This window comes from Physeter macrocephalus, chromosome 21 (assembly GCF_002837175.3).
Source record: "Physeter macrocephalus isolate SW-GA chromosome 21, ASM283717v5, whole genome shotgun sequence".
Lineage (NCBI taxonomy): Eukaryota > Metazoa > Chordata > Mammalia > Artiodactyla > Physeteridae > Physeter > Physeter macrocephalus.
Genome location: NC_041234.1, coordinates 26,762,113 through 26,787,212, shown reverse-complemented (window position 1 = coordinate 26,787,212; position 25,100 = coordinate 26,762,113). Strand labels below are relative to the sequence as shown.

The 25,100-nt window shown below is 41.7% G+C and overlaps 1 protein-coding gene and 1 pseudogene across 1 annotated transcript in view; both read left to right on the top strand.

The window, feature by feature from the left end:
* EFHC2 (EF-hand domain containing 2) overlaps window positions 1-24,894 on the top strand; it is a 159,068-nt gene extending 134,174 nt beyond the window's left edge. The window contains 3 exon segments of the mRNA XM_024116470.1: window positions 7,008-7,113; window positions 12,869-12,870; window positions 24,795-24,894. Of these exon segments, the coding sequence (XP_023972238.1) occupies window positions 7,008-7,113; window positions 12,869-12,870; window positions 24,795-24,894 (208 nt within the window).
* Window positions 13,084-20,292, top strand: LOC102993098 (protein FAM3C-like; annotated as a pseudogene).
* Window positions 24,895-25,100: the final 206 nt, after the last annotated feature.

Here is a 25,100-nt window from a genome sequence, read left to right as displayed (position 1 = left end):
CCTCGCTACACAACACACACACACACACACACACACACACACACACACACACACACACACAGATGCTTTCTACCTTTTCAAATATAAGGTGATTTGGTCCCTAAGGAGATCTGTGCTGGGCTCACAATTGGAATTTAGAGGCCTGGCGATTTGAGATCACAGGAGTTAACTCATTGGCAACTTGGGCAGTGCCATCTTGCAGACTCCTAAGTTTTTGTGACCAACCGGGTAGGGTGGCCTAGAGCTCCACTTTTTTTCCTTAAGTGTCTGGTCTTTAAGACTCTCACCAGGTGTTTCAGTGTGCACCCCTGGGTTTGTTGGGTAATGAACTGAAACCAAACACAACCAAGTGAGTCAAAAATGTGTCTTCACTACCCTCCCTCCCTTTCACCCCTGGTCCTGCCGCCAGCCCGTTCCCCTAAGTTATGAGATGGCCTTTGCGGGAGAGGGGGACCCATGTTACTCTTCAGCAGAATACAGCTGCTGCGCCTATTACCTCCACAGATGGTGGAAATAAAGCAGATCAGGATTATTCCCCACAGCAAGGAGATGGATGGCTTCTGCGGTTTTCAAGCCATTCATCATTTTTTTTTGGGGGGGACCAGGAGCCACCTGTCAAATGACACGTTAGACTCACTTCTTGGAACTCCCACCTAGCAAGGCATTGGGAAGCCTGCTTGGGGTTCATTATTATCTAGAGGAGAACCAGAGAAATTGCCTTCCCTCCCTCTTCTTCCACAAACATGTCCTTTAGTTTGTGTAGGGAAGGAAATGGTGGATTGCCCAAGTATCAAAGGGAAAGAAGAATTTATGGAGGTTTTAGGAAAACACTTTAGCACTGTGAGCTGGGACTTTAAAGTAAGGAGACTGACTTTTTAACAAGCACCGACACACTTAAAAGCCAGAATTAGTGTTGCCCTTTAAGGCAGTCCCCCTGGAAGGCTGTGTGCTGATTCCAACAATGTCGCCATAGAAAGCTCTTCTTTGGAATTGCCTTCACAGCCTTTTCAAAAGAATTTCCTCCAGAGTGGCAAATCTTTGTCCTTTGACCATGAATCAGAGTCTAAGCAAGAGTCAAATGTCATTTGGCAAGGAGCGAAGTCGGGGATTCAGGTGGAGAACCAGGATGCTAACATTTTTGATCAGAAGCACAGCACGACCCTGAAGTAAGGAGATCCATTTTCTACACGATTCATAGGCTGTTCCAAAATACTTCGAAAGGATGGAGAGGATTTGGTGAATGATTACCTGTAGTCATGAGGCAGGAGGGACGGCTGGGGAGATAATATTTAGGGGAAATTGACCTACTTGTCCTCACTCCCCTAATAGTCAAGCCTTTCTCCGTCTCTAAACTGCTCCCTCTCGGCTCCTTTTCCTCCAACCTGGACTGTTTTTAGAGCTGCAGCACTCCTTTGTATCCTAGCCTTTTCTCTCTCACAACCTCATCTAACAGTAGCGTATAGTAGATATAGTGTATAGTAGCAAATGAGAGCGTGAAAAATCTCACTATATCAGTGGTCCAGGGGAGGAAGCTCTGTGCTGGGTTTTGGAGCATGGAGGAAAACCGGGACATGCTCCCAACGAGTGGTCCTCCTGCCTTGCCAAGTCTGACTTGTATGAGTTTACCACCTAGGAAAGCACGCTTCAAGGTCTCTCATCTGCTTTTTACACTTCTTACATTTTTATTTATGTCAAACTGATACGTGCTTATAGTAAAAAAAAAAAAAAATCAAATCATTCTAAAAAGCTTATTCCGACAACAGCAGTTTCCAGCCACATCTCTCCCCACCTCCCAGACCCGTTCTCAAGAAACAGCCTTTCAGTCCTTCTAGCTGTTTCTGCAGACCTTTAAATAGCATGTACGTACTGCTATTTCTGGATTTCTCATTTTTAGATACTGCTACTACTTCCTGTTACGATGCTTGAGAATTTAGCATAATATTGATTCCCATTACTGGTGTTCTTTCTGGATGCTCTTAGGATCGTCTTTTTATTCCTGGTGTTCTGGAAGTTCATGATGGGGCTTGTGGTGTGTGTGTGTCTGTATATAGATTCATTGTGCTTAACAGTTTATGGGCCCTTCCAGTCTGGAGACTCTGTCCTTTGGCTCTGATAAATTTTCCATTAATTTTGAAATAATTTCCTTCCCTCCATTTTTATTTTTCTCTTGTGAGAACTCCTATCATTAAGATTTTGGCTCTCTTGAATTTGGATCTTTCTCTCCCCAATTTTTCTTTGTCATTATGATGTCCTTACTAAGGGGTTTCCTCAACTTTACATTCCACCCCTTCTTCTGCATCTGTTTACTACTATCATGTTTTTTATTCCAAGAGCACACTTTTGGTTCCTATTTTTAGTCTTCTGTTCTTTTTTCATGGGTGTAATATATCCTCTTATCTCACATCTTTCCCTCTGCTACCTGAATTATCTTTGTTGCTTGATACCTTTTTTTTTTTCCTGTTGCCGTTTTGACTTCTGTCCTTAATGTTGGAAGCTTTTGGGGGTGGGCCTTGTTGATTAGTGCGTTTCACTGCATGAGTCATCTCCTAGCCCACATTTTCATTAGGTAATCCCCAGAAGCCACAATTTGGGGCCATTCAGAGTATTGAGAGGAGAATCCTATCTGCTCCTGTGGGGCTAGGAGGGAGGGTGGGATAGGGGAAAGGAAGAGAATTTAAGTATGGCCACTGGTGTTCTGGAAACAGAAAAGGAGAAGGAAAGGGACTGAGAGACCCAAGTTCAGTGTAGTGTGTAATATTCTTCTCTACCCTCCATTATGCTTCCTCTCCCCAAGACTAGAACTGCTTTTGTTGAATTTCTCTGGAGAACAAGCCTCACTCCCCTGTAGGGAAGAGTACAGTGTACAAGGAGATACTTAAGGGTTCAGCTGTTCTTGCTTTATTTAGGCTTTCAAACAGTCCTTGTTTTCCGGCCCCCACCATATCCCTGCCTTTATTGGCACCTGGAGTCTGTAATTGCTGAGCCTCTCAGAAGTTTTGTAGGCCACACTTGGCTAATCTCTAAGTGCCCCCTGCCTCTGCCATGGACATTTCGAGTTCAGCTTCCCTTCCTCAGCTCTGCCGAGCCAGTTACCAATCCTTAGTCTGATTTCCGTCTTGCAAACGATTTTGAAATCTCTTGTCCACTGTTGCCTTGTTTTCCAGCTATCTTTGCCATTGGGGGTTATCACCTATTTTTATTTCTTTGTTGTCATTTTGGTGAGATTTTGGTGGGAAAGGGAGATTAATATTTGTGAGTGACCCATCGTGATTTACTGCAACTCTATCCACTTCCCAAGAGCAAAGAATTCTTCCAAGAAGCATTGGCTAATTTTATCCCTTTTAATTGAAAGATTCTTTGTTCTTTTCTCCCTTGCTCCTTTTGGGGGGATTCCCATATCCATTGAAATCCTCCAAGACAGAACTGAAAAGAGAAACTTGGAGTATTTTACCACATTAGCTCAACTCTTCCCTGAGGCCTGGCTTTGGGACTTTGGAAAGATAAAATCTTTCAAACATTTTTCCTCAAAAAGATTTTATACGTAATTTCTAAACTGTGTACTCTTTCACTTACAGCTTTTGATCCTTCCCGAATATCATTTGATTCAGGAATATCCTTCCCAAATATCTTTTGAGATGGGTAAATGGTTAGATGTGTTGAGTCTGACATACCATGAGTTGGGCAGGAAAGAGTGCTGGGGGCCCAGGGTTAACAGGTGAGCATGAGTAAATATAAGATAGATTGGTAAGGAGGTCTGATAATAGGACTTCCAGTGGTGACTCCCAGAAGTTTTCCTGTACCATCCAGTGCCATCATCCAGGGCAAATGCAGACTTAGGCATGGAGACTCGGTTAGGTAAGAGGAACTGCAGGAAGGCCTTTCTGAGGCCTTTTGGAATTGAGACTTTCCAGACAAAGGAACCAGAAGGTACAAATGCCTTGCATTGCTGGGAACGATCTTGGTATGCTCAGAGAGCAAGAAGAAAGCTGGTGTACCTGGAACATTGTGAACAGGAGAGAGTTTTCAGAGGAGGTCAGAGAGGTCAGCAGGGACCAGATTATGTGCGGTTTTATAAACCCTGGTAAGGAGTTCAGCTTGCGTTCTAAGTGGATTGGAAAGCCATTGCACAGTTGTAAACAAGGAAGTAATTGATCAGATCTGTGTTTTAGAAAGATCATTCTGGTGGAGGATGGTTTGCAGCAAGGTAAGAGTAGAAGCAGCAAGACCAAGATACAAAAGCTATTCCTGTAATTCAGGTGAGAGATGATGGTGGCTTGGAATTAGTGAATAGTAGAAAAGATGGAGAGAAAGAGACTTGTGATATGCTGTGGTGGTAGAACCTACAGGACTGGTTAGTGGACTGTGTATGATGGGTGGTGTAATTCTAAATCTGTTTGGTAGTCTTTGACTGGTTCCCAAATTACTGGGATATTATACTTCTGAAACCTCTAGGATTCAATACGTGCCTCCTGTCATTGATGTGATGGGAATTTACCAACAATTAAATTCTGTATTGTAGGAACAGATGAAGAAATTTTGTTCATTGGTGATCTCATTCGGTCTTCCAGTCTGGTGGCTTTAAATATCATCTATATGCTGATGACTCCCACATTTCTATCTCTAACTCAGACATCTTCCCTGAACTACAGACTCATATACCCAACTGCTCACTTCCCATCAAAATGTAACACATCCAAAACCAAACTCCCAATCTTTTCTCCCAACCTGTAGCTCCTGCAGTCCTTCCCATCTCAGTTCGGGCAACTCTGTTTTTCCAGTTGCTCAAGCAAAACCCTGGGAGTTGTCCTGAATCCATTCCTATTCATTCTCCCCCTCACCTCCCCTATACGCTATATACAATCCTTCAGGAGTCTTACACTCAAAATATATTCAGGCTTCACCACTCCTCACTGCCCTCCCTCCACTGCCACCACTGTCACCTAAGCCACCATTATCTCTTGTCCGGATTACTGCAGAAGACCGCTAACTGCCCTTGCCACTTTGGCCTTGCCCCTACATTGTAGTTGCAATATATCAACTAGAGTGATCTTCGGAAAATATAACTTAGATCCGGTAACTGTTCTGTACAATATACTCCAGTGGCTCTTAGTTGTCCTTAGAAAGTCAAAGGCCCTCCATGATCTCATTCTGTGACCTCAGCTCCTATTCAGAGTATGAGGGAATACTTTTCTTCGAGGCACCATGCTAAAGGAGTTTCGTACAAAATATCTTTAATTGATTGAGTTTTAGTTCTTCTCCCCAAACACATGCAAATAAAAGACATAATGGTCCTGCATTTTGGCTACAAATATTTCCATAAACAGAACATGTCCTTTCAAGGAGTTCAAATGATGAGTGAGCCAAAATTCAAAGGATAAACAGTGGTAGGGGGCAGCATATTGGAGTTGTATCCCAGAATCCTCGGCCAAAGAAAATGTACACAAAAGAATGACCGAGTTCCCTTTCCCCTCTTCTGATCACTCTGTTTATTCTACTTTGTTTAGCTTAATGAGTCTATGTAACTTCATCATGTAACATTTAATTTATTGCTGCTAATTGTTATTAGTTTATAAATATGAGCTATTATTTTCTTAATGCTTTGATTAAAAAAAGAGAAAAGCCTTTTGACTGATTATGAATAGGTTTTTTTTTTCTGCTTCTGTTATCACTGAGTTTTCTTATAATTAATTATCCTCTGTTCATCCTTGCAGTAGTAACTTTGCACACCTCACTTGCTGGTTGGAAGGGCGTGTTGAGTTAGAGGTCCTGAGAGAAGGGCAGGAGCCTGGAGCAGGGTGCTTGTAACAGTGCCTTAGTGACCACCTTTGTCTTTTTCTTCAAAAAATCGTGTTACATAACCAGTATGTATTTAGCCTTAGAAATTGGCAGAAGTGGTTAAATTCAGAATAGAAAAATAGCATTGAGGTATTACAGTAAGAAGTATTTTGTTTGTGTTTAGGTCATTATAGCAATTGTCTTGAAATTTGGGGGTCTTAGTTGCCAAAACTCTATTATGGTTAAGGATAAATTTATGTCAATTTCCATAATTAGGAAATAGCAGTCAAACAGATTAGTTATTTTTGACCTATTGTTTTATGGTGCAGGGTAATCATTTGTTGTTGTTTTTTTTCAAGATGAAAATGGGCTTAATATTTTCTGATTATGAATTTAAAACAATTCAGATGATACAGAAAAGTCTAAAGAAAAAGCAAACATTATAATCTCTCTTGCTACAGATAGCTGTTCTTAATAATTCCGTGTATTGTTGCTAGACTTTTAAAATGTTGTTTTGTACAAATATAAACCTAAAGTGAGACCATAACTCTACATTCTATTTTATAACCTCCTTTCCACTCAACAATATATTATTAACTCATTTCCATGACAACATATATGGATCTACATAACCCCTTTTAATGGCTACATGATAAATGATTAAAGTGCCTTTTATTTTTCCTAAAAATATATTAGTAGACAAAATGAATCTAGGCTTGCTTTAAAGATTTAAAAGGCATACAATTTAAGAAAAATGAAGACGTTTTAAAAATTTTTAAATAAATAAATAAATAAATAAATAAATAAATAAATAAATAAATAAATAAATAAATAAATAAATAAATAAATAAATAAATTTTACTGACGTAGTATCAACCTGTTAAACTAAGAAGAACTTCAATACTGTTAACAAAATATAACAATGGTCTTAGCTGCTGAATAAATTAATTTGTTTCTATGGCAACTGCAACAAGTATTTGTTGAACACCTACTATGTGGCAGCATTGATCTAGGTCCCGGGGATACTTTGGTGAATTAGATGTGTGAGGTCTCTGCTCTCAAAGAATTTACATTCTGGAGGGTTAGAAACAGAAAACAAGGTAATAAGAAATAAGAAAAATATCAGTATTGAAGCACATCTAGTAGTATGTTTTCATGGTGGATTTAAGCTGACAGTTTGGTCCTGAAATCTGCAGATTGAGTCAAATCATATATTATAATTATATTTTTAGGTTTGAAGACAGTGAAAAACAAATAAATTACGAGTCATTTTTCTGTGCCCTGAACTGGAGAGTGAATCCGATGCCCGAATTGGAAGCACTATGGTACATTAAAGAGGTAAAAGTAACACTTGTTTTAAAAACCAGCTGTGGCTACCTCCCTTGCGTTTTTAATTTCCTTTATCTTAAAATTATTTTTCAATGTAAAATAGTAACATCGGTGCTTTTGGAAAGAGCACTGTGTATTTCCGGGTATTTGTGTTAAAGTCTAATTCACTTTCCATACTGAGTGAACATCTGCTGTATAAGAGCGTGATTTTTCTTATGCAGCTGAATGTTTATTAACCCAAGTCGTATCCAATTATATGGAAAATAGGATAATAGGTTATAGTTATAAATAGATACAAACACTGTTATCAAGGGATTCTGGTAATGTCATCATAAGCTACAAGAGCAAGTCTCAAATAGTGCATATGTCAGGAATCCCCAGCGTATTTGCGGCTGTGCACGCAGGTTTGCCTTGGGTGAAACGATATAGTATGGACATGTATATTTCATAGTGGGGCCAAATTTAAAATAAAAATTCAGTAGAAAAATGCTTGGTTAGGGAAAACAGAGTTCATGTGATCGGATGATGCTCTCAACATTGTGGAATTGTCTGAATTCTCTAAGATCTCTTTGGACCAATTGTCTTTAAGGAGTGGGTGGGTGGGTGGTGGTTTGTTTATATTTTAACATGCTCCAGAAATTGATTTTCTTGGGAAAGTCCCTTGATAAAGCAAATGTCATGTGGTTGATACTCCCAGAAAGGAGGCATTTATTCCTCCCGGTCTCTGATGACCAGCTCATTCTGGCCTGAACTGGTCTAGTGCCCTTGGGGAGTTCCCTCAGGCATGCAGCTACTCTGGAGTGTCAGGCAGCCTTAGAACTTCCAGATGATTGGGAGACACTGGTGGCCTTTGGAGTCAAACAGAGCTGGGGTTGAATTCTGGCTCTGCCACTTACGTAGCTGAGTGACTTTGGGGCAGTTACTTAACTCATTCATTTATAAATTTAATTCTCAGACAAATCTTGTTTAAGTATCCACTCTCAGCAGTTTCTATGCTCTGCGCTGGGGTCTAGAGACAGTCATTATTGCTACCTTAAGGAGGGTTGGGGGGCACAAGAAGTCTTAGGGGAGGAGATGCTTGAAATTTCAGTGATGAATAGTAAGAGCTAGGTAGGAAAAGTGGCATGGTATGCCCAGAGGCATTCCCAACAGAGGCTCTAGGGCATGGGATGACACAGCTCTTGTGTAGAACCAGAAAGAATTGGTGTGGCTGGGATGGAGGCACCGAGGGAGGAGTGGAGATGAATGAAGCTGGGGACACCAGCACGGGTGAGGTCTGAGTATCGTCCTACAGTCTGCAGACCGTGGACAAATTTCAAGGAAGAGAGTGACATGATCAGGTATGCCCTTTAAAGGGAGATTGCTCTGGTTGGGTGGTGGGTAGATTGGAGAGAGGACAAGGAGACAAGTAGACCCCGTAGGAGGCTCTTGATGACCCTTCGTCACCATAACAACAGCAAACACTTTAAAGCATTTACTATGTGTCAAGCACTGTTCTAAGACCTCAAAATCTATTCGCTCATTTAATCCTCAGAGCAGCTTTCTGAGGGTAGATACTTTTATCATTCCCATTTTAGAGATGAGGAAGTTAGGGGAACAGCCAGGGTATGGTAGAGTTAGAATTTTAACTCAGGTCTGTTTTACCGCAAAGCATGAAAAAGGAAAAAATCATTTGAATACAATCGTTATTGAAGATATTGGATTTAATTAACTAAAGTCCAAGATACTATCACAAAAACAAATAAATACTGTCATTTGGTAACCTTTTAATTCTTATCCATGCAAATATGTAATTTTTACATGTAAAAAGAACAATGATAGATGGAGTTTATATTCCACCTTTTCATTTAATGTTACAGTATTCTGTGTTGGATATCATCCATTTGTCCCATTGGGACTTTTCTCCAACCCCATCTACCCTGCTCTGAATCCTAGACAGCTGATCTTTGTGGGCTTCATCAATGGGACCCCTAGCCCTCTGGCCTCCAGTTGGGGGAGCCAGTGGGGCGCACCAGCAGGAGAGTGGAGGGTGGGAGTCATCTCCCTCCCTGACAGTCACAAGAGATTGACTGCCTCCTCCTGCCCAGGGCCACAGTACCTGTTTGGAGGGTCTCTCCACATAGCTGTCTACTCCGGGCTCTGGCAGCCACCCTCACGTGTCCCTTCAGCCCCAGGTGGTGGCAACAGTCCCTGAGGGTCTGGAGGATCCCTTGTTGCTTTTCCTAAACACTTGCCACAACTTTGTAAGTAGTCTCTTTATTAAACTCTTCTCAATTTACACAGTTTGCATATGTCTGCTATTTCTTCTGGGATCCTGAAAGATACACATACTTATTTTTGCTAGTTAGCAACGTCCTTTGTTGTGTTTTTTTCCTTGCTTCCTCCTTCTCTCCTTTTCCATTCCACCCAGTCCACCACCCAAATGTTTACCTATGTGTTGGGGGTTTCATCATTTCATGCACAAAAATATAATCATACCACAGGCATTTATCTGCAGTGTGTTTTTCTTAATAGTACACCGTGGGACATTTCTCTAGTTTAATATGTGTAGACCTAAGCCATTCTTTAATACTGTAGTATGAATATGGAATCATTTATTCATCCATTTCTCTATTGATAGGCATTCAAGTTATTTTTACATTTTTGCCTTTGAAAACATGTGGTATCTTGTTACTTGAATTTGTATTTTCCTGATGACTATCGAGCTTGAATGAAATTTAATTACCTTTTGGTACTACAACCTACAGTAAGAAAGACATTTTTCCCTAGCAACCCAGAATGCACATATACAATGGCCCAAACGTCTCATGAAACAATACTATCCTAACTGCATGTGATGATGTATGATTTTTTTTCTTTCCTTTTCTCTCCTCCCGCCTTCTTTCTTTCTTTTGAATATAGTTCATTACCCATTAAATTGACTTAAGGACCTACAAAAGGATCACCACCCATATTGGAAGAGGAATCAGTGCATGGAAAGGCCAGAGATCCATTTTCCCTTTAGCCACCCCCTCCCCCATTTCATCTCTTACCTACTCTGTCATCTGGGGCAGTTACTAAGCCATGGACCTCAGGTGCTTTAGAGAGATGGTGTGGAGCAGAAGGTCTGGAATCACATGAAGCTGAACTCAAATCCTTAGCTCTATGATTGACTCACTAGGTGACTGTGTAAGTTATTCAACCTTTCACATTGCCCCATCTCAAAAATGGAGATAAAAGTAGTGCTTCTGTCAGGTTGCTTGTGAGGATTGAATTGATACATGTGAGACACTTATCACAGTACCTGTCCCATAGTAACGGCTTAAATGTTAGCTATTACTGTTGTTCGTAAAATGGAGATGTCTTACGTCCTCAAGTCAGTGGGCTGGGCCTTGAGGAGTCAGCTTCCAAGACTAAGATCAGTGATTCTATCTATCGTTAAATGTAAGAGTTAGAACAGCTACAGAACAGCAATGTAGCATCAGATAGGGCCTGTGCTTTAGCAGTAAGTCAGCTCTTTCGATTGTTACTCATTTAAGGTGAGAAGAACTTTAGTCTTAGGGTCTCTTGTCAATTCTGATGACCAAGCCTAGAGGCAGTTCAGTCTGTGGGAGACATTTGGATGGGGCTGTTCTTTTTCAGCCAGTTTTTTTTTTAAAAAGGAAGAACATAGTTATAAAATGGTACCTGATCAATTTCACCAATAATGAGAACTTAACTAAATTCCAGAGTCTGAAGCACTCTGGTACTCCTGAGCTTGCTATCATTCCATTAAAGAGGATATAAGATAGCTTGGGAATGGTATCAGTGAGTCTGTAATCGATGTGAAAATATTTAGTGTGAATGGGTTGAGCGTAATATTGCATAGTTCAGAGAGTAGAATGAGTAATGAAAAGTATAGTGTCTCCTGAACCATGTAAGTGTACTTAAATGTTCATATCTAATAATGCCCTGAGACACTCTGGGTCAGAGCCTGTTGCAGGTTGGGTTCTCCAGGAAGCAGATGGAGTTTAATGTGCAGTATATTTATTTGGGAGTGCCCTTGGGATCAATACCTGTGGAAGGGAGGGGAGGGACATAGGAGTGGGCAGAGGAAGAAGCTGAGCTTCGATGCAGGTCCAAAGACAGCCTCGGCTCGTCCAAAGGGAACTCTGGAGCTAGAACGGCCTTTCAGAGCTGTCCTGAGTTGGGCCAAAATGGCCTGGACTTTATCCCTGTGGGTTGGTTTAGAAAGGGGTATGACCTGGGGTAATGTGGCTCCTTGCAGCCAAGACAGCTATATAGCTGAGGTAATCCCTGAAGGGGTCTCCCAGCAACTGGGCCACCAAGTCCTTCCTCAAGGGGATTCTGGATGGAATATCATGTCTTGGCAACCAACCACTCTTGACTATTCTTGCTGTGAACTGGAGGCCTGGCCTGTGGCACAGCCTTCTCCACACACCTGCTCCTCTATTATTGTCTGAGCTTTCACCCGTGGCAGGGAACTGACAAGAAAGTGGTTATGCCAGAAGAGGCCGTGATTATGGCAGAAGAGGAAGTGGTAGAGGAGTTGGACCAGGTGCTTAGGTCTGTGGGGCCCAGTTGGGCAAAGAAAACCTCTTACTTCGAGCTTTGGGGATTGCCAACACTTAGGGAGTCTGCTGTTGCCCAAAAATCATATGTGGGACTTCAGGACAAGATCTACCAGGTTGTGAAAGTGACCCAGCCTTGAATGTGACGTGACAGATTAAAGTTCTGTTGAGAACAAGGAATGGCAGGGTGAGCTCCTGTGTGGAAGTAAGGCCCAGGTGGAGGCCAGCAGTGGGGCGGCTGCGTGCTTCCTCCAATGTATGAGCTGGACAAGCTGTCTCTGGCTGAAGTTCCAGAAGTTACCAGCCTCCACTCGGAACCTGGGTATCCTTACTCTTGGGCTGAATGTTGTCCTCAACAGGCTCTCTTCCCTGAACTAGGGATCTTACTGAAAAATGAAAAGAGACTGCTTAGCCGATGAAAGCTGAGCAGGCCTCAGTACTAGATTCAACACCACTTCTGTTTGCATCAGCATTAATGGATAGGATGGATGGTAGGGGTGGAGATTTGGGACAGCTTCCCTAGCTTGATTAACTACAGTGAATGGAAGCAGGAATGGACCAAAAAAAAAAAAAAAAAAAAAAAAGAGGAACAGGACCATGGGCTTTAGCCAACCACAGGCTGAGTAGGGAGGTGGTCTGGTACGCAGTACTTGGGATTGGAAGGGCAGCGGCTCAGGGAGTTCTAGCAGGGAGTCTCTCCAAAACAGGTAGCACAGTGATGGGGAATCTTGAAGTTAGCACTGTTCAGCAACCAGAGGGGGCCAGTCAGCAGGCTTGAACCAAGCCTTCAGCCGCGACCAGGGGACAGAGCAGGCTGAGTCCCTATACCAGTGAGGTTCTAGCAGGAGACACATGGCCCACTCAGAGGAGTCGGGATATGGATTTAATGCAGGGACTATTGACAGAGGAGAGGGTCGTGTTAAGGGAACCAGTCAGGGCAGTGGAGTGCCCAGGGCCTAGCTAGAGTGGGAAGCCTTTAGCATCCCTAGGCCTGGAGAAGCAGGGAGGGACTGGTATTACCGGAGCCTAGTGGAGGAGCTGGAGCAGTGGTGGCAGGTAGAGGAGTGTAGCCACTGCCAAAGCATGGTTGGTCAGGGAGGGAGCAGGGAGGAGGGAAGGGGAATCAATACCCTGAACTCTCGCTGCTTCCCATTGGCTGGACCCATTTGGAAGCCAGAGAACCAAGGAAGCTCGAGAAGTGATGCAGTCCACAGAGGTCAGTCTCTCAGGGCAGAGAGCTTGGTGAGAAGGGCAAAAAATGGATCTTGAGGGGCAAATGGAGGATGAGCCAGTACAGTCTGTTACCAGAGTAAAGACTTGGGCTCCAGTGAGCAAGCCTCACAGCCAGCTTTTAAGACTAACAGCTCCTGAAGCTGGGTCTACTGGATGTTAGGACTCCGAGGGGGCTCCACCTACATGTGATTGTTACATGGCATCAGCTAGTAGGCCTGGGGATCAACAACAAAGAAGCAAAATTCACAGAGAGGACTGTGGTTGTAGCGAGTCCAGCTTTGATTTGGTGAGAGGTTTCCCTATGTGGATGGGTGGAAGCTGACTGTCACCCACCAGGATTGTTGACTGTGGCCTGTAGCCTGGATTCTCAGGAGCTCCCTTGGCCGGGCCTCTGCCTGGCCTCCACAGCAGCCCATGGTGAGCCACTGGGGCTGTAATTTAATTCTCACTCCATTATGTGACTATCTGTGGTCTCAGCATGTTGCCCTGGTGCTGTCACGGCCTAGAGACCCCAATTCCATTCTATTGTGCTTGCTCACAGATGGTAGCTGTAAAACTGGCAAAAGAGGTCCCGCTGTTTAGAGCCTGCCTGGTTAATCTCAGAAGTCACGTTTTAAAAAATAACACTAAATCGGTTCTCATATAAACTTTATAACTTGCACTGTGTGACTGGCATCTTATCCTTTGACGTTTCTGAGAAAAATTGGATGTGGCTTCATTTTACGAGCACTAGAACTGCAGAAGCATTAACAGTTGGCTCTAAAGTGTCCTCTTGTCACAACAGGATGATATATGGCCTTGGCACTGGGGAGTAGGGGACAGTGGGGTACACCTTGGGATATATCTTTGGGCACCCCACTTGTCGAGGATCTCCTTTTGGTATTTAGAGGGTGGAATACCCTGTGACATTTTATTGTCCCAACCATTTTGTGAGAATAAGTATCATTCCCAATTTATAGATAGGAAGCTGAGACTCAAAGGCATTCCTAAAGGGCAAGATTATATAGTTAGGGGCTAGTGCCAACTCTTTAAGTAAGCAAAGTTATGTCTAATATTTCAAGTTGAATTTAACAGTTGAAATAAAAGATTATTAATCATTCTCATAAGACTTAAAAAAGTAACTGGTAAACACATACTGATTATGTAACACAAAGCAGGGACCTAGTAGGAAACTTCCAGAGCCTACTGTGACTTAAAGGGTTGGATGATGTCTACTTGAATTGTATGAATAAGCCTATCACTAAAGCTAAAAAATATCCATGTCTCCTTGAAAACTTGACTTGCCCCGTAATGCAATTTCAAGGAAAGATTTCTTGTTTCAAAGTTACAACTGTGTTTTAGCTGCAGTCACACAGATGACAACTCTACTGAAGCTTTGTCTAGGGCAAAGAGAAGCAATGGTGAAATATTGGCATTACAGTAAAGACAGAAATGGATAGGCATATAAGCAAATCTCCTGGTTTTGAGCTTTTCCTTATGTCATCAGAATGCTCTTGATTATCTCAACAAGCATCTGTAAAATTTCTTCCCCAAATGAATTTCAATTTGATTTTACTGAAATTTAATTGTTTTTATGATTTCTGTCAACTTAATTTGATTATTTCCAAGGTCATGTCAACCTAGTAGAAGGAAGAATATCCAAGAAAACCACAATTTCAATTCCATACACAGTACTGGATTTTTCTACAAATTCATGGATAAAAACATCCTTTTTTTGATTGAGCAGAGGGGGAATAACAGAGTGAAATCACTAACATGACTCTATCAGTCTTACATTTGGGACGAATAAAAATAACCTTGTTTCAGTGAAGCGTGGAATTTAATTGGCTCCCGATCTTTTCCCCGCATGCATCTGGTGGCCAGTACTACAGTAGAAAATTTTAAACTAGAAGGAGACATAATCCAATTAAATTTCCTTTTAAAAATGTCAAAGCAAATAAATCCAGGGCCTATGAGCTCACACACAGCTTTGCTGTTCTCACTGGGCAGCTGCTGTTTACTGGGTTTCCATCCAGTGCCATCTTTGCTTCCCATTTCAAGGATATGTGGTTTTACAGATCGGCAGCTACATTTTTTTTCATCATTGATGAATAAGTAATTTATTGCCAACTTCTCTGACATCTTAAGTAGCTCTAGTGACAGCCAGATTGAAAGCTGTCATGGGGCCCTCTTGCAGACAATGATTTCCAGCCATTTTAGAGTCATGATTTTGCATTATTGCTGAATTTCACTCTGCATTTCATAGTTCTTCCTTCTTCCAGAAAATGCTATGTGGCACATGCTGTTTATGCTCCAGATTAAGCTGAATTTTGTTTTGAGATTTGGGTACTGTCTCTGGAATTACCTGGAAGTCACATTGGAGACTTTGGATCCATCCACAGTTTGTCAAGAAGTTGCTTTGTTCCGAGCTATACTGTGACTTTCATAGACATTTTATTAATTTTGAAAAATGCAAAATTGCATAGTATCGTTGACTTCCTCTGGAAGCTGACTCGGAGACAAGGATTTGAGTATAAATAGTTTTTTGGACGAAGTGAAGGGAATAATTAGCAAGGGAGAAGGGAAGTGAGAAATGGAAGAGAAGGAGTTAATACAGGGCATATTAGTAAACCAGTAAAAATGTGAATGACTGGAGCGTAATGCCTCTGGGAAACACAGGGATCCAGTGGTTGATAGGTACCTCAGTGTTATCCCATCCATCAACTCCTGTCATTGTTTGAGAGCTGCTCCTGAAGTGGGTGAAGATAATGAATTCCCAGGCACTTGTGGCATGTTATAGGCACAGCCAAGTCAGGCCTCAGAGGCCAAAGGGAAGCTCTCAGGAGAAGGAATGCAGGTGCTGATGGCTGGAAGTTAGGTTGGTGTGCGCCAAAGTGGGAAGGGTGAGAGGATCAGGAGAGGTTCAGGCAGAACCTGATACACACAGATATTTAAGATTCTGATCATGCACCTTTAAGCGGGGTGTTTTACAGAAATACAAGCAGGCTCGTCCTCGTCTAGAACAGGAGGGACTGACTGCTGTGGATGAACTCACCTGTTATAAAATCACCATGCAGTTATTTCCGCTTAAAATTTATGTGCGCTGCTGGGAAACAACATGATCTGGAGTTTTCTTCGAATTTTGTAGTGTGGGATGAATGAAAGGTCAGTGAGGACAAAGAATATTTTAACTCACTGCCCAGTCATAAATATTATGTAACGTTTGGAGCATTTGCAGATTTATTAGAACAATTAGGCACTGGCAGTGAGGGGATTTCTCATGTTAGCAAAGACCTCTTTATTTTACAAAGAGATTGGCCATGTGATTCCTTTAGGTGGACCCAATTACAGGCAAAATTATGAGGAAGATACTTTTTCCCTCTACTTTATCGATGCCCCATCCCCCTGAGTTTCTTAACTCTTATCTCCTGCTTCCTCCTTCCTTTAGATCCCAATTTGATTCCTGTTAGTTCATTTAAACGAGTACCTGTGAAAATCTCCCTAAAACTGGGGGCTAGCTACAATTCTGGTACCAATTCCAGTGTGTATTTTTCCCCCCGTACCAAGCAATTCTCAACAGCAGCTGAGTGTCCTGCAAGTCAGCTCAGTTCTGGCACTATCTACCTGGAGATAACCTCAGATCCCACAGGTTATGGGCTCAGTTCCACAAGACTACCTCCCCTCCTTCAGACGCCATTCACAAGTCCAGATTGTCGCCTGTGCTTCTGACCAACTGGCTGTGGATTGGAGGTTCCCATGACCTCCTCCTTGGGAGGAGCTGCTCACAGGACTCAGAGAAACATTTTACTTACTGGATCACTGATTTATTATAAAAGGATATAACTCAGGAACAGCCAGATGGTAGAGATGCATAGGGCAAGGTGTGGTGGAAAGGGCACAGAGCTTCCATGCCCTCCCTGGGCTCATCACTCTCCCCACATCTCCACGTGTTTGCCAACTCAGAAGCTCTCCAAACCCCGTCATTTTTGGTGTTCACAGGGGCTTCTTTACAGAGACACGATTGATTAAATCATTGGCCGTAGGTGAATAAACTCAAATTCCCGCCCCTCTCCCCTCCTGGGAGGTGTGGGGATGGGGAATGGAGGCGGGGGACTGAAAGTTCCAACCCTCTAATCACGTGGTTGGCTCCACTGGCAACCAGCCCCCATCCTGGTGCTTTTCAATAATGTTTCATTAACGTAACAAAAGAGACCTTATCGCTCTCATCACTTAGGAAATTCTAAGAGTTTTAAGAACTCTGTGCCAGAAATGGGGACAAAAACCAAATATATATTTCTTTTTATAAATCACCATATCATATTGCCAATGTACAGACCTTGGGTTCCTAAAGCACTGCAAATATGCCTGTGGCATTTATCAGATATTTAGGCAGAAAAAGTCACTCCCACCTAGAACCTGGAGAAGAGTGACAAAGGGAAATAAATTTGAGGGAAGTGGTATTGATTTGAGAGAGAGAGCATAGGGCGGCTGGAGCAGTCAGGAAGGTATTGTGTGAGCCGTGGGATTTAGAGTGATCAGGGTTAAAAGAAATGCATTATTGTTACTTTTTGGAGGGGGGGATAATTTCCCCCCACCCTTCTAGGTTCTTTTGGCTGGTTGAATAATTAAAATGAGATTAAGACAGATTAACAGGAGAAAAAAACAAAATTTACTTATGTATGTATAGGGAATCCATATAAACATGGGAGATTCCAAAGACTGTCAGGCAAAATGAGGTTTATCTGTCATTCTTGACTAAGGGGCTAAGGAGAAGGGGCTAGGGGTCTGGGACTGCGAAGGGAAGGGAAGCAATTCACAGGAAGATGAAAAGAGCAAATGCTTGGTAAATAAATGTTTGCAGGGCCATGCAGAAACAATGGGACACAGTGAGGAATTTTAACAAACAGACTTTGCTAGGTTCCTCCCTGTCTACCTCACATGTAGTTATCTACAGTTATCTACGGTGATAGCTCCATTCTTGGTATGGGCCCTGTATCTAAATTCTTCCCCCCCCCCCGTACGCTGGCCTCACTGTTGTAGCCTCTGCCTTTGCGGCGCACAGGCTCCGGACGTCCTGAGTCTTTTTTTTCTTAAAAATAATCAACTCTGTATGACAGTCTCTAGGTACAGATGAACAGGTTTGTAAGGCAGAAATAGAGACACAGATGTGGAGAACAAACGTATGGACACCAAAGGGGAAGGGGTGGGGGTGGGATGAATTGGGAGATTGGGATTAACATATATACACTAATATGTATAAAATAGATAACTAATGAGAACCTGCTGTATAGCACAGGGAACTCCACTTTGCTGTACAGTAGAAACTAACGCAACATTGTAAAACAACTATACCCCAATAAAAAAAAAATAATCAATTTAAAATAATCTTCATGCCAGAGAGACACATTTTGGGGTGGCAGATTTTGCCCTCCTACATTATTTTTTCATCTTAATTTCAAATCTCGGGGTATTTACTTGAGTTTCATTTACCCAAGTTTGGCTTGTTGCTAATAAATTTAATTCTCATCCAAATTCTTGAGGTATCATTATTCCAGTATAAGTTCTTCTATTTCTTTTCCTTTTGTTGTTAGGATTTAAATCATGATTCCTTGCTCAAAAAACAAACAAACAGAAAACCAAACAAACCACAACTTTTGCTGCCTAATAAGGTATGAGGAAGGATCTTCTAGTATTGACCTGTTTCATGAGAGAATCCTTTACCCAAATAATTTCATTGTAATGTTATGAGTTGCATAATGAATTTATTTTTGTATTGAAAACTTGTGTTTAAAAAAACCTATCAGGCAATAGTGATTCTGAATGTATATATTTGTTCTATATTCTTCTATAACATGGTAAAATTTAAAAATAAAGTCAGCCCTCCATATCCATGGGTTCTGCATTCACAGATTCAACCAACCATGGATCAACAGTATTTGGAAAAAAAAATTCCAGAGAGTTCCAAAAAGCAAAACTTGAATTTGCCACACACCAACTATTTACATAGTATTTATATTGTATTTACAACTATTTACATAGCATTTACATTGTATTAGGTATTATAAGTAATCTAGAGATGATTTAAAGTATACAGGAGGATGTTCATAGGTTATATGCAAATACTACACCATTTTATGTGAGGGACTTGAGCATCCTCAGATTTTCATATCCGCAGGGGGTCTTAGAACCAATAAGATACTGAGGGACTACTGTACCACTTAAGAGTGAAAATTGCTTTAAGTTTTATAATGAAAATTTTGAGGACATGTTGAATAGTCGAATTGAATGACTATTGATCTCAGACCTCATTGATTAAAAAGAAATATATAGCAGTCCTCCGGCTCCGCGGAGGGCGGGGCGGCGCAGCGCCTGGCGCTCCGGCCAGTGGCTGGCACGTGGGGCGCGCGAGGGCTCCAGCTCGGGTCGGAAATGGGGGCCAAGTGCTCCAGAGAGGCGGGGATGGAGTTGTATGTTGCATCTGAACTCTGTGGAGGGTGGTCTTGGCTCACTTGTAAAGCTTTAGTGTCTTCTAAGTTGGAGGAGCTTATTTAATGAAAAGTGCCATAGGACGAAAAACCAAACACGAGGGTAGCAGGTGCTGCAAAGTTGGTGGTAGCTGTGGCAGTATTTTTGCTGACATTCTATGTTATTTCTCAAGTATTTGAAATAAAAATGGATGCGAGTTTAGGAAATCTATTTGCAAGGTCAGCATTGGACGCAGTTGCACGTTTCACAAAACCTCCCAGATATAAATGTGGGATCTCAAAAGCTTGCCCTGAGAAGCATTTTGCTTTTAAAATGGCAAGTGGAGCAGCCAATGTGGTGGGATCCAAAATCTGCCTGGAGGACAATGTTTTAATGAGTGGTGTTAAGAATAATGTTGGAAGAGGAATCAGTGTTGCCTTGGTAAATGGAAAAACAGGAGATCTAATAGACACCAGATATTTTGACATGTGGCGTGGAAATGTTGCCCCATTTATTGAGTTTCTGAAGGCCATACAAGATGAAACAATAGTCTTAATGGGAACATATGATGATTGAGCAACCAAACTCAATGATGAGGCCCAGCAGCTCATTGCTGAATTGGGGAGTACATCTATTACTCATCTTGGTTTTAGAGACAACTGGGTCTTCTGTGGTGGATAAGGCATTAAGACAAAAAGCACTTTTGAACAGCACATAAAGAACAATAAGGACACAAACAAATGTGAAGGATGGCCCGAAGTTGTAGAAATGGAAGGATGCATCCCCCAGAAGCCAGACCGATGTGGAGAAAACTGAAGGGAGCACACTTTCACTTGCTAATGGGAAAGCCCTAACCGAAAAACTACATGTAAATATTTTAAGAGCATGCAGCCATCTCGGTGTGTGCATGACCATTATCTCTTTTGATATCAGGATTATTTATTGCTAATGTAAATAGACATCTTTGTAAATAGTCATCATAATGAGCAGATCACTGAACCATTTCTAAGCACATCTCCCTAATGGTACAATGTTCAGACTGAGATGATAATGGCATCTTTTAATTCTAAAAGCATTACCCAATAGATAACTGAACAGATTTGAAAAATATATTGATATATATAGTAGTCGCTGTGAAAATCTATCGTGGAATAACGTGGATTTTAGGAAGGAGACTTTGTTTTATATATATATATATATATATATATATGGCCTTTTGATTGTAGTATCTTTTAAATTAAAAAGATATTGGGGGCTTCCCTGGTGGCGCAGTGGTTGAGAGTCCGCCTGCCGATGCAGGGGACACGGGTTCGTGCCCCGGTCTGGGAGTATCCCACGTGCCGCGGAGCGGCTAGGCCCGTGAGCCTGCGCGTCCGGAGCCTGTGCTCCGCAACGGGAGAGGCCACAACAGTGAGAGGCCCGCGTACCGCCAAAAAAAAAAAAAAAATATTGGGCTAAAAAAAGATATATATGTGTGTGTGTTCATGCCATATATACATATACACACACATGAAATGCACACACACAGACGCACAACGATTTACTGCTTTTGGGCATAGGAAGCATATTTCACTAAGTTCCATGTATCATGTATTGCACAGAACACACCCTAGGAGTTGGTTTAGCCATCATCCATCTGAATGGTCATTTCCTTCTTTACAGAGCTGGTTGGCAGTTTGGGCTCAACCTCCAACATCCAATAGGAGGCATTCTTTTTTTTTTCCTTTTTTTTTTTTTTGCGGTACGCGGGCCTCTCACTGCCGTGGCCTCTCCCCAGCGGCCACGGCTCACGGGCCCAGCCGCTCCGCGGCACACGGGATCCTCCCGGACCGGGGAACAAACCCACGCTCCCTGCATCGTCAGGCAGACTCCCAACCACTGCGCCATCAGGGAAGCCCAGGAGGCATTCTTGAAAGAGAAGTGTAGTGTCATGTCACTTCAAGAATCACGTTTTTTTTTTTTTTTTTAGTTAACTTTTCTTGTTGAAAGTGGTAGGACCAAATGTAGCCATGTGGGATGAGAGCCAGCTGCTTCTGAATAGGCCCACTCCTTTCCTGGGTTTTGGAGGGTAGCCCAGCAGATAAGCAGAGCTCTGGAGCCCTAATACTGGGGTTACGGTCCAGGCTCCTCCACTTACCGGCAGTTTGACTTTGGACAAGCTACTTAACCCTTCTCTTGCCTCAGTTTCCTTTTCTGTGGATGGGTATCATAATAATACCTACCTCTTAGGGTTTTCTGCTATTGACCTAAAAATAAATAGACTGCCAGATATTTCTCCAGCAAAGATGGATTTATTTGGGATCAGCAGAGAACTGCATTTTGGGGTCTGCAACCGTGGTAAGCCATGTGCAAGTTCCTTCATGGCAAAGGAAGGAGAACACTTTTATAGAGAGGAAAAGGAAGTTGGGAGAGCGATAGTAAAGAGTCCATGGCTTTTCATTCATTTTTCTTCCTGTTGTGCTCTGCTATCATTGCAGGGCATGAAAGCTTCCCCTTCTGGTCTCCTGGCTCTATTTAATTGAAGTTTCTGTTTATTAATTTTTTAAACTGCAGTAATTAAATAGCTCAATACTTGTAAAATGCTTAAAAGAATATCTGTCGTATAGTAAATATCCAATAAATTTATTATTATTATCATCATCATCATCATCACTACTAGGTAATTATGATGCCTATAATCCTGAAAAAGTCTGCTATTAGTTCATCATCATCATAAATCATCTCTTAAACTAAGGCTTTATGCTTTAGTTACAGATGCCAGTTCTTGGTGCTCTTCTGATTCTGCATTAATGTTATTAATTACCATAGTTTTACATATCACCCATATTTAAGTGACTTCCACATCTTTGCACAGTTCTGGACTCTAGGTCTGTGCTATACAGAACCCTATTTCCAGGGGTTTACCAGAATCTTTACTTTGATGTCCTATGGGTACCTCAAATAAAAGTGCCCCAAATTGAACTTAGTTTCTCCCTCTGATCCTTATTTTCCCAGTTAAAAATGTTTAAAACTCTTCTTCTTCTTGCTTTCCTTATTTTGCTAATAATGTTGCCCTGGGTTGAACATTATCCCACACAAATTCATGTCTACCCAGAACCTCAGAGTGTGAACTTATTTGGAAATAGGGTCTTTGCAGATATAATTAAAACATCTACTAAAAGTTAAAATGAGGTCATACTGGATTAGAGTGGCCCCTAAATCCAGTAATTGGTGTTATTATAAGAAGGCCATGTGAAGCCAGACACACACACACACACACACACACACACACACACACACACACACACAACAAGATATAGGCAGAGATTGGGGTGATGTATCTACAAGCCAAGGAACTCAAAGGATAGCCATCAACCACCAGAAGCTAGGAGAGGAGCATGGGACAGTCTCCCTTAGAGCCTCCAGGAAGAACCAGCCCTGCCAACACCTGGATTTTGGACATCTGGCCTCCTGCACGGTGACAGAATAAATTTTGTTGCTTTAAGCCTCTCAGTTTGTGGTAATTTGTTATGGCAGCCCTAGGAAACTAATACAGACATCGTCAGCTGTAACTAAATTTAGAAGTCTTAGAACCATCCTTATCTGTATTAGTTTATAAGGTCACCAGTCATATCGAGTTAGGGGGCCTACCCTACTCCAGTATTACTGCATCTTAGCTAATTATATCTGCAGTGACCTTATTTCCAAATAAGGTCACATTCTGAGATATCAGGGGGTTAGGACTTCAACATATCTTTTTTGAGGGGACACAGTTCAACCGATAACATGACCCCCTTCTTTTATCACCGCTTCACATCAGTCACCTTCCAGGTATTGTATGTTCTACTGCAGCAAAACCTTTCAGATGTGGCCCTTGTTCACCCCAGGCTCAGCTGCCCTGGTTATGGCACAGTCATCTCTCCCCAGGATTATTGCAGTAACCTCCAGAGTGATTTTCCTCCTTCATTTCATTCTTCATACATCCAATGAGTTATCTAATAAACTTCCAATCCGATTTCACTGAGACCCACCAGTGCCTTTCCCTAGCCACAGCATAAAGTATAAACTAGCACAGAAGCCCTCAAGTTCGGCCCCACCTTTTCCTTCCAGCTGCCTCTCTTGCCACTTTGTACCGTGTACCCCAAACCCGCTGGGCTGGTCACCCTTTCTTGAAAATAGATTTTTAGGTCTCTAGGCCTTTGCTTATGCTGTTCGCTATGCCTAGAACACCTTTCATCACTTTAACCCCCTGCTGAACTGCTCCTCATCCCATAAAGCCCAAGTGAAATAGTACTGACTCAGGTTGCTTCCACAATTCCATCACATAGAATTATTGAGCCCCTTCCTGTGTTTCTGTGACGTCTTGTGACCCTGGATACTAATTTGGCACTAGGAAAGATTTAACACCTCTTATATGCAACAATTAACCTTGACAGTAGAAATAAAAGCAGCCATAGTTATGGACTCACACCCCCCACCATTGATATTAATATTAATTCACCATTGCAGCATAAGTAAAAAGTGTGTATGCGTATATGTGTATAGATTTATATATACAAGATTTTTGAAATCTCCTTGATGTTACTTATATAATTACATTTTGTTGCAACCCACCTTATCAAAATAATTCTTAAACCTCTTTAGAGTGAAGGTATTTATTTTTCTGAAATTAACAAATATATACACACATATATGTATCATATATACTATATATATATGTATATATATATATAAGCATATGTGTATATGTATTTATACACACGTATTTAAAGTAGCTTATCCCCAAGAACATACCTTGAATGATCTAGTGCTCATTTCACTGTTAGATTGAAGAAACAGTAACCAAGCAGCCAGTATAATACGCTAGCAGTTTGGATTTTAAAAATTGAGTTCTTAATAAAGTATAGGAGGAGCTATCGCTGCACTAATGCTACACAACAACCCCGCCAAATTTCAGTAGTTCACAACAGCAGATGTTTATTTTTCTTGTCCATGGGCCCGTAGATCTGCTGGGCTTGGCTCCAGCTGGGCTTTCTCCACCTGTGTCATTCTGGGACCAGCAGCATCTTGGGCCACATTCTTCTCATGGTGATGGCAGAGGCACAGAGGGCCAAGCCAAATCATGCCAGCACATTAGGACTTCTGGCTGTGGTATATCTGCTAAGATTACATAGGCCAAAGCCAGCAATGTGGTCAAGTTCATGTCAAAGGGGCAGGAAAAAGGACTCCATAGGAGGTTCTGCAAATTCACATGGCAAAGAGCACAGTGTATAATTCTAATACAGGCAAGAACAAAGGATTGAGGGCAAGAATCCAATCTACCACAGAGTCCTTATGATCTGAAAGTCTATGGTAGAAATATCTGCTTTGGAAATAAACTACTTAGCCAAGAGCTTGACAAGGAACAATTTGATGTTGCATTTGCAAAGCTGCACTTTGAAATGTAGTTCTAATTATATCCATCTTTGGTTTTTTTTCCCGGAGATGTGAAGATGAGTGGCTTGGGATGCCATCACCTATTCTTGTGAAATACATTTACTATTTAAACCTTTTAAAGGATGTGTTTGGCTTAGAGGAGGAGTAACCATGCAGTTTTGGTTAACTCCCTTTGATTTCCTGATTTCCTGCTCTAATTTTGCCAAGTTTTTTCAGTAGATATGATTCCATTAAAAACAAAAAAACAAGGTTCATATTTAATTAAAATCCATATTCCAAAATTAATCTCCTTTTGTCATTTCAGTTTTTCAGAACATCGTATTATATTGCTGATATACCAGCACTATTAAAAAT